The sequence below is a fragment of the Rhinopithecus roxellana genome, chromosome 16, assembly GCF_007565055.1.
Source record: "Rhinopithecus roxellana isolate Shanxi Qingling chromosome 16, ASM756505v1, whole genome shotgun sequence".
In the NCBI taxonomy this organism is placed as follows: Eukaryota; Metazoa; Chordata; class Mammalia; order Primates; family Cercopithecidae; genus Rhinopithecus; species Rhinopithecus roxellana.
In genome coordinates this window covers 107,821,660-107,838,543 of record NC_044564.1, presented here as the reverse complement: position 1 = coordinate 107,838,543, position 16,884 = coordinate 107,821,660, and the positions used below count along the sequence as shown (strand labels likewise).

At 38.3% G+C, this 16,884-nt stretch overlaps 1 protein-coding gene across 2 annotated transcripts in view; it reads right to left on the bottom strand.

The window, feature by feature from the left end:
* The window catches only part of GRIN3A (glutamate ionotropic receptor NMDA type subunit 3A), a 179,856-nt gene that overhangs the window by 43,423 nt on the left and 119,549 nt on the right, over positions 1 to 16,884 (bottom strand). For both annotated transcript variants that reach the window (XM_010374158.2, XM_030920259.1), the window contains exons 4-5: positions 14,904 to 15,049; positions 10,721 to 10,836 (exon numbers count right to left, since the gene is read on the bottom strand). In XM_010374158.2, the coding sequence (XP_010372460.2) occupies positions 10,721 to 10,836; positions 14,904 to 15,049 (262 nt within the window). The remainder of the gene's footprint in view (positions 1 to 10,720; positions 10,837 to 14,903; positions 15,050 to 16,884) is intronic.

The window sequence follows — 16,884 nt, the reverse complement described above, 5'->3', positions numbered from 1 at the left end:
TTATCCTTGAATCAGCTGCATCTCTGAGTAGATGAATTGAGTTGGAAAAGGAGAGGAATGGGCTGTGCACAGTGTGTTAGTGAAACATTTTAAGATCTTCTGCCTTTCCCTTTAAGACATTACTTAGAGGTAATCTTTGGGGTCTTTATCAGGGCTTGGATTCCCTATCTACTTCTTCCAGAACCCCTCCTCTGAACGTTAAATACACAAAATTGGATTAATCTTAGTCTGTGGTTGGTGACATTCCCTTATCAGTTTAATGCATGACCCTCTCTTACTTTTTAAAATTTATTTTTAATTTTTGAATAATATAATAAGACCATGTGAATAAACAATACAGTATGAGAACTAAAACATTAACAGGAACTTATAAAAACTATCTTAAATTGTCCATAAATAAATAAGTAAATAAATAAGAGGTAATACCAAGTGTTAGAGAAGATGAGGATTAATAAGATTATTTATATATTGCTTACTGTAATACAAACTGAAAATTTACACAACCATTTTGGAAAGCAGTTTGGTATTACTTTGTATGGTTGAACATTTACATATTTTAAGAACAGCAATTCTGCTCCTGAGTCCATTCCCAAAGATCTCCACCACAAGCATACCAGAAGATATGTACAAAACTGTTCTTAGAGGAACTGTTTGTAATAGCAAAAACTGGAAACAACCCAACTGTTCTTTGACAAGAGAATGGGTAATGAAACTGTGGACTATTTGCACAGATGGAATATTACATAATCAAAACTGTATGAACTAGAACTAGAGGCAACAATATGGATGACCCTTAGTAATATGCCATTGAGTGAAAAAGGTCAGTTCCAGAAGATTACTTGCAGCATGAATTCATTGTGTTAATACTAAAACATTCAAAACCAAACAATATAGTTTTAGCAATACATATATATGCATATATATGTGATAATACTTTTTTTTTTTGAGACAGGGTCTTGCTCTGTTGCCCAGGCTGGAGTACAGTGGTACCATCATGGCTCACTGCAGGCTTGACCTCCTGGGCTCACGTGATCCTCCTGGCTCAGCCCCCCAAGTATCTGGAACCACAGGCACACACCACCACCCTGGCTAATTTTTGTATTTTTTGTTGAGATAGGGTCTCACTGTGTTGTCCAGGCTGGTCTTGAACTCCTGGGCTCAACCAGTCCACTCACCTCAGTCTCTCAAAGTGATGGGATTACAGGTGTGAGCCATGTGCCCCGCTTGTCATAATACTTATTATTATTATTATTATTATTTTTTTTTTTTTGAGAAGGAGTCTCGCTCTGTTACCCAGGCTGGAGTGCAGTGGCCAGATCTCAGCTCACTGCAAACTCCGCCTCCCGGGTTTACGCCATTCTCCTGCCTCAGCCTCCCGAGTATCTGGGACTACAGGCGCCCGCCACCTCGCCCGGCTAGTTTTTTGTATTTTTTTAGTAGAGACGGGGTTTCACCGTGTTAGCCAGGATGGTCTCGATCTCCTGACCTCGTGATCCACCCGCCTCGGCCTCCCAAAGTGCTGGGATTACAGGCTTGATTATTATTTTTTTTAACAAAACCAAGGATGTGATAAGTGAAAGGGTGGTGGTAATACAGGGCAAGTGAGGCAGGGGAAGGAATGAGGGACAAACATAAAGATGGAGTTAATTTGTTGTCAGAGTTTTATTAGTCAGCTTAGACTCTCTATCCTCACACTATGTGGCTTTACTTGCTTTCCAAAATGTTACTATACTGTTCACCTCTTTGATGAACCATGTCAAAGAAGCTAATTAGCTACATTTTGTTTTAGCTATTGGACAGAATAGTAAAAAAACCCAAAACACTTTTTTTTGCCTTCAACATGTTTGAGGAAGAGAGATTAAAAATATAGTTAGTTCCTTTTTCATGGATAAAGACTAAAAGACTGTCAAGCGTCCAAAGATACCTAATAGAAACAAATATCTCCTATAATTATTCTATCTTACAATTCAATTTCAAGAGCACTGATTTTGTTTCTTTTTTAATTCAGATACACAATCTTTTTCTTTAAAAAAAGGCTTGAGATGTGTGTATAACCAATAAAAGAGATGAAATAATGCATAAAAAGCTGAGTTTTAATGGATTGTATTTTTTTTTTCTGATAATAATATTTGTTCCTTAACAATAGGGAGTCAAGAAAATGATGACAATGTCAAAAGCATGATTAGAATTTTCCATTCAAAGAGCTATTTTGAGTGCCTGTTTTATGCCTAGTAATTTCGGTTTGAAAGGCAGGACGGAAAACAAAAGAGTTTGGATGGGTAGCTTTTGATTCTGCTGATGTTATTATTAAATAACATTTTAAAATATAATGGGTAATTTATTAGAGGGAAGTAATCAGTTTTCTTTAGAAACATAATGAATGTTGTTTCCAATTCAACTGCACAAACATTATTCAGGACTTATTTGCACATCAGGCACAATACTAGGCACAAGCATATCGTAATATTCACTGATTCACTGGCTCACTCACACATTCGTTTATTCATTCACTCATTCATTCAGGCAACAAATCTTCCCTGAGTAAATAGGCACCATGTTAAGTGGTCAGGACTTAGCGGTGACCAAGGTGGATGTGGTCTCTGCTGTGATGGAATGTACACTCTACAGGAGAGACAGACTCTACAGGAGAGACAGCATAATTATTATTTCATTACAATTGACCTAGGTGCCATAAGGGAGAACTGGGCCATATAAGAACAAAGTTTAGGAGGACTTGCTACTGTCTGGTAGGAGTGGGTTGATGGTTAGGATAATTAGCCAGGTTTGCTGAATATCAATGTGTTTTTCCTCCCTGGGTCAATAGTTTTCAACAACATCAACAGCGGCAACAACAACAACAACAACAACAACAACAACAACAACAACAACAACAACAAGATTGTGGCACACAGCTCGGTTAAATCATCCTTGGATTCTAACAATAAGTACTAGGACATACTGGGCTCCACTGTGTGCCAAGCATTATTCCACATGTATCCCTCCATGAACCCACACCAGAATGTGTATTACTTGGAGACTTAAAGATTGAATAAATAGGCCGGGCATGGTGGCTCATGCCTGTAATCCTAGCACTTTGGGAGGCCGAGGTGGGCAGATCATGAGGTCAGGAGATCGAGACCATCCTGGCTAACATGATGAAACCCCGTCTCTACTAAAAATACAAAAAATTAGCCAGGCATAGTGGCGGGCGCCTGTAGTCCCAGCTACTCGGGAGGCTGAGGCAGGAGAATGGCGTGAACCTGGGAGGCAGAGCTTGCAGTGAGCTGAGATTGCACCGTTGCACTCCAGCCTGGGCAAAAGAGTAAGACTCTGTCTCCAAAAAAAAAAAAAAAAAAAAAAAAGATTGACTAAATAAACTGCCAAGGTCACATAGCTAGTAGTCAGCAAAGCCAGCATTTTAAAATAGGTCTGTTTGATTCTAAAACCAATGCTCTTCCCACGATGTCCATTACAACATGTGACTATGTCAAAGAAATACTTATCTCTTTCCCTTTAATGCAGGCCTCAACACTATATGCACATTGATGTAATGCCTTAAACCAGGTAGTTCATTTAAAAAACACAATATTCTAAACTGTTGGTTTGTTTCTAGTAAGCATAAATATACATTATTCACGGGCAGATTTTACTTATAAACTTTTCAGTAAGTTTTGTAGAAACAGGGTGAGAACAGCTTTAACTTGTATATGATTATATATATCAGAAAATTCACCAGCAAAGACACTCACTAATTGTTTCTCCTAAAACCCTCTTAAAGCTAATCATTCCAACCCACATTAGTGTAATCATGGCAGAATTGTTTTGCATTTGATAAGCATTTATTGCTCACCTATTCATCTATTGATTAATTCCATAAACATGTGTTAAGTGCTTATTCTGTGTCAGGCACTCTTTCATATGCTATGGAGATTACCAAGTTAAAGCAGACACAGTCTTTCCATAAGGAGCTTATGGTGACATGAGTGAAATGAGGTATACATTAAAAAAAAAAACTGCACAAATTGGTAGAAAGTTACTTGACTTTTCATGGTAAAAAAAGATGAGTGAGGCATAAATTCAAAAAAAGGTAAAATATAATGCCTAGTACACAATGAGGACAGGCAAAGCTCTGTGAAAATTCAGAGGAACAAGAGATTGGTTCTAGAGGAGAGGATGAGAGATGGCATCTTGAAGTCGTTCTTGATCATGATATTTTTGGTAGATAAGACAAAAGTATATGATAAGAAAGTTTTAAATTCTTACCTTCATACTTATGATAAATCTATATATTCTAAGAATAGAATTTTGACGCTACAACAAAAGTGTTAAGATTCCCTAACGATAAAGCTATGTTGAAGTTTCAGAGACAAAATACCATAAAAACCCTAGAAGAAAATCTAGGTAGTACCATTCAGGACATAGGCATGGGCAAGGACTTCATGTCTAAAACACCAAAAGCAACGGCAGCAAAAGCCAAAATTGACAAATGGGATCTAATTAAACTAAAGAGCTTTTGCACAGCAAAAGAAACTACCATCAGAGTGAACAGGCAACCTACAGAATGGGAGAAAATTTTTGCAACCTACTCATCTGACAAAGGGCTAATATCCAGAATCTACAAAGAACTCAAACAAATATACAAGAAAAAAACAAACAACCCCATCAAAAAGTGGGCAAAGGATATGAACAGACATTTCTCAAAAGAAGACATTCATACAGCCAACAGACACATGAAAAAATGCTCATCATCACTTGCCATCAGAGAAATGCAAATCAAAACCACAATGAGATACCATCTCACACCAGTTAGAATGGCAATCATTAAAAAGTCAGGAAACAACAGGTGTTGGAGAGGATGTGGAGAAACAGGAACACTTTTACACTGTTGGTGGGACTGTAAACTAGTTCAACCATTATGGAAAACAGTATGGCAATTCCTCAAGGATCTAGAACTAGATGTACCATATGACCCAGCCATCCCACTACTGGGTATATACCCAAAGGATTATAAATTAGTCTACTACAAAGACACATACACACGTATGTTTATTGCGGCACTATTCACAATAGCAAAGACTTGGAATCAACCCAAATGTCCATCTGTGACAGACTGGATTAAGAAAATGTGGCACATATACACCATGGAATACTATGCAGCCATAAAAAAGGATGAGTTTGCGTCCTTTGTAGGGACATGGATGCAGCTGGAAACCATCATTCTTAGCAAACTATCACAAGAAGAGAAAACCAAGCACCGCATGTTCTCACTCATAGGTGGGAACTGAACAATGAGACCACTTGGACTCCGGAAGGGGAACATCACACACTGGGGCCTATCATGGGGAGGGGGGAGGAGGGAGGGATTGCACTGGGGAGTTATACATGATATAAATGATGAATTGATGGGTGCTGATGAGTTGATGGGTGCAGCACACCAACATGGCATAAGTATACATATGTAACAAACCTGCACGTTATGCACATGTACCCTAGAACTTAAAGTATAATAAAAAAAAAAAAGAAAAAAAAAATTGTTACACAAGAAATAATAAATATTAAATCACTCCACTCAATCATGTCTGGGTTAATTTGCAATCAGTGGCTAAAAACATATTACTATCCCTTTAAGATTTCTATTTTAACACAGGTATTGAATACTGATATTTTAATGATTTCTAGCAATAATAATCATTTTTAGCTAATGAAAACAAACTATGCATCTGGAATGATGGGAAAAACAGGAAAATAAATTATGTGATGATTAGAAGAGTTATTTGTTAAAAGAGATAAAAATCCATTTTATTCAAAAACATAAAATAATAAAACCTTGAGGGTTTTATTTCTGTCCCCATTTATCAGTTGCTTTTCAGGTTTCCTTGTGTTCATTGCTCAAAGAATTCTCATTTTAAATTGCTGACTCAACTTAGCAGCCTGAGTTGCTTTCATTATTACTAGAAACGTGGCTTTGCAATAAAGACAGGGTTGACTATTTTGCGGTTGATGGATGAAGCAAAATGGAATCCTTCAACCCTAAAGATGAAGGCATCAGGCATCCTGGAAATTGGATACAGCTTAATAGCCCAAGAGGACAATTTTCAGAATAGAATCCTGATCTCTTCACCATGGATAAATCAGCTTTATTCAGCTACGAGTGGTGGAAATATATTTTGGCTAGCAAATGTATAGTTAGAAATTCATAAACTAAAAGAATCTTCTGAAATGTTGCTGGAAAAGAGATGTTTTGAAAATAGCATCTCAGATAGGGTTAAAAAGGCTTCAGGGAGAAAGATTTATTCAATTTTGCAGTCTATCCTTGGAATACCAAATTTAGCTACTCTGGGACAATGGTTGAGAACATATTGTAATGGTCCCAACTATAAAGGGACTATAAAATGGGTTTCCCTTAGCCTCAGCACATCAAAGTGGGGAGAGAAATGTGTGGGAGAAGTTGAGACTTATGAAGACTATCTTGGAAGAATTTTACAGTTAATTGGTCTCAATGTATTAATCAATATACTATATAATGATAATTTGTTGAGCACTTCTTATGGGCCAAACAAGTTTCTACAGTACATGCTTCATATGCATTACTTAATCCTCACAACAATTCTATCATAAATTTCCTATTTATGCAGGTGAGAAACCTGAGGAGCAGATTAGATAACTTGCCAGTTAATGACAGCAATTTTATCCTAACCCAAGCACTCAGACTTCAGAGCCAATGTTCCAAGCACTGTATTAAATAATTATTGAAAAGCAAGTAAAAGAACAAACTCAAAAACAGGCAAACGTCTTTGGCAGAAAGGTCACACATCATTATTGTGCAGTTACATTACTCTTTCTCCTTGTTTGAGCTTTATTGTCAGCTAACTGCAATGCACAAATTGGAGACATGTATTCATTTATCTCAACACTTTTTTTTTCTCCCCTGCACACAATATGTATTTGTGCCTCTGGTTTATGGTATTTAATTCGACCAAAGGCTTTCCACATGCTTTTGAATCCTTAATAGTTTTGGTTTGCTTTGCTATATACTCTGTACCAATGCGTACTCATGAAGGGGTTTCAAACTCAGTGTGGAACCACTGTTTCTTATTTGCCTTACTTTTCCCTTTTAAGTCAAGATAAATGCAGAATGCTGAAGTTGGGAGGGATAGTTAATAGTTATCTTAGTCTGTTCAGGCTTCTATAACAAAATATCATAGACTGGGTGACTTAAAAACAAAAGAAATTTGTTTCTTATAGTTCTGGAGGCTGGGAAGTCCAAGATCAGGGCACTGGTAGGTTTGGTGTCTGGTGAGGGCCTGCTTGCTGGTTCATAGATGGTGCCGTGTAGCTAGGTCCTCACATGCTGAAAAGGGTGAATGAGTTTCATTGAGCCTATTTCATAGGGGCACTAATTCCATTTTATTAGGGTGGAAACTTCATGACCTAATGTCATCACCTTGGGGATTAGGTTTCAACATATGAATTTTGGGGAGGCACAAACATTCAGACCACAGCAGTAGTTACACTGAGTGTCACACACAGAGTACTGAGTGTGTTACTACTATATACAGTGATGGTACATTCAGCATGAAGGAATCATTGCACTCTGTTTTCTCTCCTAAGTACATTTAAACATTTGGGAAAGTGTAAGTACAAGCTATTAACTACCTAAGTGAGTCAATTAGGTACTTATTTCAAACCTAATTCATTATTTAATAGGTAATACCTCATTTATTACATTAATGTTATATGCCTAGCATTGTACTAGACCCTGTGAAAGGATATGAGTAGGCATATAAAACATTCCTGTAACCTAAATGACCAAGTATTGCTCATAAATCGCTTTGATGATTTTTTTATGCCTATACAGTCTAACTTAATAATAAAGTTCACATTTTAATAAGTTCAAGAAACTTAAATGTTGTCAAAGGATAGCATATATTTTTAACAATTTAATTGAGAGAAATATTTTCTTAAAAATTCATGAAATTATTTCTCTCAATTAAATTGTTAAAAATATATGCTATCCTCTAATAACATTTAAGTTTCTTGAACTTATTAAAATGTGAGCTTTATTATTTAGACTGTCAGTGGCTCACACCTGTAATCCCAGTACTTTGGGAGGCCGAGGCAGGCAGATCACTTGAGGCCAGGAGTTTGAGACCAGCCTGGCCAACATGATGAAACCCTGTCTCTACTAAAAATACAAAAATTAGCCAGGTGTGGTGGTGGGCACCTGTAATTCCAGCTACCTGGGAGGCTGAGGCATGAGAATTGCTTGAACCTGGGAGGTGAAGGTTGCAGTGAGCTGAGATTGCGCCACTGCACTCCAGCATGGACGATAGTGAGACTTAGTCTCAAAATACAAAAATTGTGAAATTCATATGTTTAAGAAAAGTAGCAATCAAGGTTTTGACTAGTATTTCTACCACATTATTTTGTGTAATTTATACATATCTTCCTTTTGTATTTTACTGAGTTATGTTTTTAGGCTATAAACTTATTGGCAGAAGCGGAATTGAATTAAATTTTCTGAGGTGTACACCATCCATTTTGAGAATAACCTCACAATTATAACAATATTCTCTCAATTAAAACCTGCAGTATTTCTGCTCTCTTGCAGGGAGGGCTTTTCCATGCGCCATTTTGTGCCCATCTCCTTTGAAAACAATGTGATGCCTAGAGATGATGGGAACTGCAAGACACTAAGTCTCAGGAACACAGATGGAAATGTAAACAGGAAACCAGTGGGAAGTTAATTGTGTGACATCTGGCACTAGGGTCCAGCAGAGGCAAACAAGCCATCTTACCACTGTCTTTTGACAAGATAGAGTTGTCCCCTGAAGATAAAGGTGGAAGATGGAGCCCCCTCATTCTTATATCCTCTACCCATGATTCATTCTTAGTAGCTCCTAATGGCAGAAGGGACCTCAGTTACCCAGTGCAACTAGGACGGAAATAAAATGTAACATCCCCAGATGCCATAAAAAATGAGAAATTTTTCATTGTTACATAAAAATGGGATTATATACTGAATGTTGTTTATTTTTCTAGCTTTTTCCTTTTTTCCCTTTGCTATCTTAGATGGTAGTCTTAATGGAAGACCACTACTGCTAATTGCCTCTCTTTCTGAGTTCTATCCCTGCTTCAGGTGGGGGTCACTATGTCTGGAGAGGGGACTAGGAGAAGATGTGGAGAAATAGCATCAGCTGTAACATTCTCATTTATCATGAAAACAAAGACAGAGGTAAAAAATCTGCTGATACATTTAGAGGAGACAGAGACCAACTGTGGTTGGGAAATTGAAATCAGAATAGTCTTGATATCCTAGTTAACATACAGGAAAGTACAGATTTCAGGAAATAGCAGTTGGGCACCCCCATGGGATTGTTTTAAGCCAAAGTGTTTTCTGAAAAGTGAGCATAGCTGTCTTGAGAACCAGCATGGGCTGTCTTGAGAGCCAGCATGTACTGTCAGGGAAGGGAAGCTGGGAATTGGGAAAAATGAAATTTGCTGGTTCAAACTATCAGGTCCATATATCAACCATCATTCAGAATGAAAGGAGCTACTGACAAAGCAATCTTTCTTTGGTTCTGAAGTTTGATTGATTGGGTGATCACATTAGAAGGAAAAATTTGCTGCCAGTGGAGAAAAAGACTTGAGATCCCAAACAAGGATCCCAAGGTTTTGTTTGGGACCCTAAAGGGTATTAAACTACAGAATGAGTTTTTTTTTCTACTTATTTTCCAACTAGTGGAAGAATACTGATTTAAGAACCATGAGCTTTAGATTTCAGTCCCAGTATTCTTATCTAATTGTACAATTGTGAAAATGTTATGTAATGTTCCTGGGCTTTCTTGTTTATCAAATGAGTAGACTGGATTAGATCAATATTGGGCCCTGCCCGCTGTAAAAGGTAATCATTTTAGTTTTTCCATCAGATTTGCTACAGTATTTGGCTGTTAGAAAATAGATTTCGGCCGGGCGCGGTGGCTCAAGCCTGTAATCCCAGCACTTTGGGAGGCCGAGACGGGCGGATCACAAGGTCAGGAGATCGAGACCATCCTGGCGAACACGGTGAAACTCCGTCTCTACTAAAAAAAATACAAAAAACTAGCCGGGCGAGGTGGCGGGCGCCTGTAGTCCCAGCTACTCGGGAGGCTGAGGCAGGAGAATGGCGTAAACCCGGGAGGCGGAGCTTGCAGTGAGCTGAGATCCGGCCACTGCACTCCAGCCTGGGCGATAGAGCGAGACTCCGTCTCAAAAAAAAAAAAAAAAAAAAAAAAAAGAAAATAGATTTCCCTGAATTTTGGGAGGCAGATGTGGGAGGATCACTTGAGGCCAGGAGTTGGAGACAAGCTTGGGCAACATAGCACATAGCAACACCCTGCCACTACACACACACATACACACACACACACACACAATACAGATTAAATTAAATTAACTCCCCATTTATTACACTGTGCCACCACTCCAAGATATCTGAAGCAACATCATTTGGGTAACAATAATTTTTTCCCCCTAACAATTGGGTAAATAAATATTTGTTGAATAGGTGAAAAATAAATTCCTAACTTCAGCAACTTCATAGCTAAGTGCTTATGAGTTGAAAATGAAAACAAGGGAAGATGAATAGCTCTTTGCTTCTGACTTTGGCATTTGTGACTTGCTAGGTTGGCAAACTGAGCACATCCTGAATAAAGGTGAATCAAGAGTGACTGATTAATACCTTCTATGGCAAATGGCTTCCCCACAGTAAGAAGTTTGCAGTCAGCATCTATTGACACTTCATAATCCAGAAGGGCTTTGTCCATGATGAAGGCGTCTAGTTTCTCTGGATCATTCCTATATTTAAGACCAGAGGAGAAAAGTGAACATGATTCATTGATGGGAAGGAAGCATGAAGGCTGACAGCCAGCTTTTGTTTAGGGGACGGAAACCTGGACACTAAGGGCCGCACAAGCTACCTAGGTGCTGACTTAGCTGTCTTAGCTTCTCACTGACTTCTAGACTACAGACCAGGGGAAACAGACACTCTTATAAGAGAGCGTGACATCTTTCCAATGGGTTTATCTACCAGCTCCTTTCATTACTTGTAAATCCATCAGTAAAGCCAGAGCCACTCTGAATTGAATAGGAAGTGCATAGAGAAGGTTTATTCTTACTACACTATTAGAGTGACTTCTTGTTGTTAGGCATTGCATTCATTGTTCTCTATACATTTTATCACTCACAATGACTGTGATATAACAGATGAGGAAATTGAGGCTCAGAGGGTTGAAGTAACTTAAACCAGGTTACACAGCTAGTAAGTATTGGGACCAGGTTCAAATGAAAGGTGAGTCTCAGCACAGGCTGAGCTTCCACCTACAAAGAGGTCAAGGAAGGAGAAGTTTTATAAGGAGATAACTGTCTAAAATACATGCAATGATTTCTTTGTTTCCAGCCACTTCCAGTTCTTTTTGGAAAGAAGAAAGACATACATCCATTTAGGAAAGGATTTTCTATCAGGAAAAGTTTCAGAAAAATTCTTAGTCCAATTTGCTTTTATTGTGACCATGTCATGAGCCCATCCCTGGATATTGTCACCATGGAAATGGACTATTATTCTTATTGGCTAGGCAGTGTAACCTGGAGCCAGGGGTGGGGTTCACTGCACATAAATCAGTGAGAGTAGAAGAGGGATGAAGAAATGCAGGATGCTGTGACCAAAAAGAGGGAATGGATTCTTTGAAGACCAGAAAAGCAGCCATTTTGTGCACCATATTATCTCCCCAGTTAAAGTGTAAGTTTCTTGAGAATAAGCACTCTGTATTACACTTCTTTCTATCTCATGCAACAACGACCTCAGTTCCTTTTTATAAAAACATTTATTAATTTGAAAAAAGAACGGATTTTCTACCCTTAGAGTTGTCCAAACAGCTTTGCAAAAAAAAATAACTTTTCTATCCCTTCTGGGCTCAGTCCTTCCTCTCTTAGATCCAGTGGAGAGGCTGTTCTAATTTAACACAGTGTGACTTCTAAACAGAGGAGAATATGACTAGAATTCATAGAAAATCAAAAAGAGAAAGATATCCCTAGACACCCAGAAGATTTGTCAGTGGACAGGAAACACATCTTTACACGAATGGCTTCATCTGGGTCATGTATAGACATGTAGTCGGTTGGTCAGCTTCCCTTTTTGGTACCAATGACCATTGCTTTCTTATCCTACTCTTCAAATAAGTGAAACAGCCAATTTAAAATGCACCCCCTTTTCCAAGAGGTATTGGATTTAAGTTACAATGAGGCCCACACTTAACTTTAACCAAAATGAAGCACCTCCCAGCTCTACAGTGATGGGAAGCTTCAGAAAGGGTTGGCGATGTGCATTACTCCTAGGAGGTGATAAGGAATCTTAATGGAATCCTGGCAATAAAATAAAAACTGAGCTGAGAGCTGTTTCTCCAATCAAAGTTCGACTGCCACAGTACCATAATGTACCTTGACAGCTACCTAGCAACAAGTTATCATCTGCCAATATTCCACAAATATTTGTGGTAGCAATATGACAATAAAAAAGATGAGGTTCATTTCAGTTTTTTTAAACCAGTAATTCATAAAGCCTAATGTCTCTGGTATCCTTCCTTAAGATAACTACCCTTGATTTTGGACTGCAAAATGCAGATAGCTATAATAAATTTCAATCACATGAAAAGACAAGAAGTAGTCCGTTCTCAGACTCCCATAGGACCCTTAGTCACCGGTGAGGAAATGGCCAAGTGGGATCCAGGCACAAGTAGCTTCAAGACTGGCTGAATCACTGTTGTGGTTTGCAGGGCCCCCAGTGGTTATTTCTATTATAGAATCATGCCCTGTCTTTTCTTAAGCATTGTTTAAAAATACATATCACATATCACAAGAAAAACAGTCAAATATTAACATAATAAAAAGAATAAGCATTTTATTGGGAGTTAATGTTTTTAGAAAACTGTTAATGAGAAAGCAGGGCCCTGAGAGAGTAGAATTAAGTAGAAGAGAATTTTGATGGGAGAGGGAAAGGACAGGTTCAATATGTAGAAACCTTTCTTGCACAGGCAATGTTAGGGATTGTGCCTTGTAGGTCAGTGCTCTGGGATGCCAGGGAGGTAACATGAAGACTGTGGTTGTGGGAAGTGGTGGCTAAGGGCACAGGAAATGATTAGACTGAAAGTGGAGAGATAAGGCCCAGAGAGAAGTGGTGAGAGGGCATTAATGGTAAGCTGTGCATATATTCCAATTTCACCTCAATCAGTGAATTGCTTGGGGAGCTTGTTAAAATGAAGATTCTGATGCAGTAAGTTTGGGATGAGGCTGGAGTTGCTGCATTTCTAACTAGCTTTCAGATACCAACTGGAGCATAGATGTTGCTGGAACATGGACTATTCTGCAAACATCAAGGGCCTACTCTTCCATCATGGTTCCTAGACTAGTCTGAAGTAGTGGCTGGATTCCAGAGACCTGGTCCTAGTCCTGACTCTGCCACTCGCTAGTTGTATTACCAAGGAAAATGGACTTGTTTTGGGCCTTCATCTGTGACTGCTTTCCTAAAGATTGCTTCTCTTCAGGCTAGGGTGGCACCAGTGCTGGGCATGTGGGACTTCTCAGGTAAAGCTCCTGAGATACATAAATTTCTTGAGTGGAGTGGAAGTGCTGGGCACTGCAGCAGTAGCTCGTCTCATCCTTTTTCACACTGTCAGCAGAGCCCAGTTTGTCTGCCATTTGCTGGAAACCATTGCTACCCTGACATCTTATTCTTTCTTTCAACCATAAATTTGCCTGAAGAAGAGAATACACGAGAAGATCTGGGAGGCAAAGGGACTCTAAACTTCATGTCAGAGAGAGACTGTAATGTGTTGATGTTCTTGCAAAATTAAAAGTGACATTTCATAATACACATCATATATAATTTTGCAAATATGAGAGAACGAGGCTTTTTCTCTAAGCTATAGTTAAAAGTCCATAAAACATTTTAAGTGGCCTGTTTCTAAAGTTGTTGAGAAAGACAAAACCCTTGTGTTCCATGAAATTATTTATTTATTTCTATTCTTTCTTAAAAAAGAATTTGAGGTGGCAGGTCCTGCTGTGCATTGGGGAGATTATTGACGCTGACCATGGAGAAATTAGTTTCCTGATGCTGCACAGTTCTAGGAATTGGAGGTGTGGATGTCTGTTATTAACTTGATTCCATCAAGCAGGAGGGAGAAGACTGCTTACCCTCATGCCTTCCTGTTTTTCAGGAACCATTCTTTCCCTTTTCTCCAGAAGACTAGACAGAGCAGAGCCATCACTGCACCGTCTGCCTTTGTATTCAACTTCATTGAATTACAGGCTCTGATAATCTGCCATGGCAGTGTGATTTCTTGTGATTGCTTCTCATAAATTCTGATGAGAAGAATGCAAGCATGGGAATCATTGTCTTCTATCTTATTTCCTTTCTATAGAAAATATCTAAGATAAATTCCATTTCCTCATGGAAAGAGGAGGCATTCCCTGGGTTTAGAGATATATTCACTGTGAAGGAAAAGGTTGCCTTGGGACACTTTATCCTCTGGCCATATTCCCTGTGTGTTTGACTGTTTCAGCACCATTGTTTTCTCAAGTGATGTAAAGCCAGCATTTTTCCTCCACCATCTGCTATGCTAATGGCCTCACTGGTTTTTTGAACAAAGCTACTACCAACTTGAGACTATGCAGGTCACAAAGCAATCTAGGTCACACAATTAAAACTATTTCACACTGTCTCCTGGGATCTCACACAGTGTAAAGTATTACTTAACACAACGTGGGTATATTTATCTGTCATTTTCAGAAACTAATATGCACTATGTCAGTAGCTAAATTACTTCTCTTCAGTGAGAATTTGTCTTTGGATCCAAGAGGTTGACACTCACTTCAGATACTGCACTCCATCAGGGGTGGCTGGAACATTGTACCTTCTCATGTATTCATGCATCTCTGGGAAACTTTGTCTCACATAATCTTCAGCACTGCTTTCTCGGACAGTTCCAAAGCGGAATCCTTGGGAAGGATGATGTAACTATGAGGCAGAGAAAGAAATGGCTTAAATAAAAATTATTCTTAGAATTGTTTTTAAACATTTTTTCCATAATTCTTTGAAATTTAATATTAATTTGGAACTTTTTTAACCCCCGGAGGCAGAAACATGTACATAGAAATGTACAGACATGGCTACATGCTTTTTACATCAAAAATTGTTCTATCTTTAGAAGCAAACAGATGGAAACAGCAACAAAAAAATACAAAACAATTTTTTTTGCATGTTGAGAACCTATTAGAATTCTTTAGAAGCTGTGCAAATTGGCATGTAGAATCAGTCTCATTATAGTAAATTGCATATCAGACAAAGTGTATGTTCATAATAAAGATTATGATACTCCTTGGTTAAAATGACATAAAACCCAAGTTAAAACCTTGCATCCTGAGATTACAATAAACCTGCCCTAATGCTGTAACTTCATCACTTTTGTGTTTAGCCACCTTTATACTATATTACATTTTGTTTATTGAATTTATTTTTGGTGTTATTTTAAAATGCTATCTTTCCTTCAAATAACTATATTATCCAATGCTGAGTCATGCTGTACATTTGCTCAAATGGAATGGTATTTAAGATAATTTGGAGTGACAGAGGGGAGGGTGGCAGGAGTAGACCTAACAATTTCGTAGGTGTCCAGGATGCAAGACCTCACCGCGTGTATTAGTCGGTTCTCACGCTGCTATGAAGGAATATCTGAGACTGGATAATTTATAAAGAAAAGAGGTTTAATTGACTCACAGTTCTGCATGGCTGGGGAGGCCTCAGGAAACTTACAATCATGGCAGAAGGCACCTTTTCACAGGGCAGCAGGAGAGAGAAGGAGTGCCGAGTGAAGTGGGAAGCTCCTTATAAAATCATCAGATCTCATGAGCACTCACTATCATGAGAACAGGTAACCTAAATCATGAGGGTAACCGCCCCATGATTCAATTATCTCCAGCTGGTCCCTCCCACATCACATGGGAATTATGGGAACTACAATTAAAGATGATATTTGGGTGGGGACACAGCCAAACCATGTCACCACGAGAAAAGACTGTGCATTGGGAGTCCTGCAGAGACTTTCTGTTACTAAGGAGAATAAAGATATATCACACGAAAACTTACTATTCAATGAAAGTTGTAGAGAAGCATTAATGTGTAAAGCATGGACTATTTAAAACATAAGAATGAACTGGGACTGGGCCACATTGCTGTAGTCAGCAATATTTAGAGATTATACATCTCCACAATAATTATAATCAAGTCTTTGCACATTTTTGTTTTGCTTGATATTAACATTTTATGTAATTAGTTCTGATGTGAATCCCTGGGGACAGAAATCTATGGATGGGCTTCATGGAGTTTATAAACCTCCTGAAATAGTAGGCAATAGTTTTTGTAAATGTGTTTGTAATTTTCATCTAGAAGGGAGATAATATAGAGTATTTTGTTAATAATTAGGTTTTTAAGTTGTTTACCCTAAAAATGATTAAGAACTCAACAAATATGGTGACAAATAACATATATTTGAAGATGAATTAGTTTTGACACACAGTAAACATCTAATAATATGTTAATAGTTAAATAAATTATATGGCACATTCTTTTTTTGGTTTTGTTTTGAGGCGGAGTCTCGCTCTGTTGCCCAGGCTGGAGTGCAGTGGCGTGATCTCAGCTCACTGCCAGCTCTGCCTCCCAGGCTCATGCCATTCTCCTGATATGGCATATTCTTATAGAGTGTAATGCAACATACAAATCACGTTTGTAAAGTATGTTTCATAAAACAAGGCGAATGCTCATATGACAAGTGGAAAAAAACTTTCATATGGTAT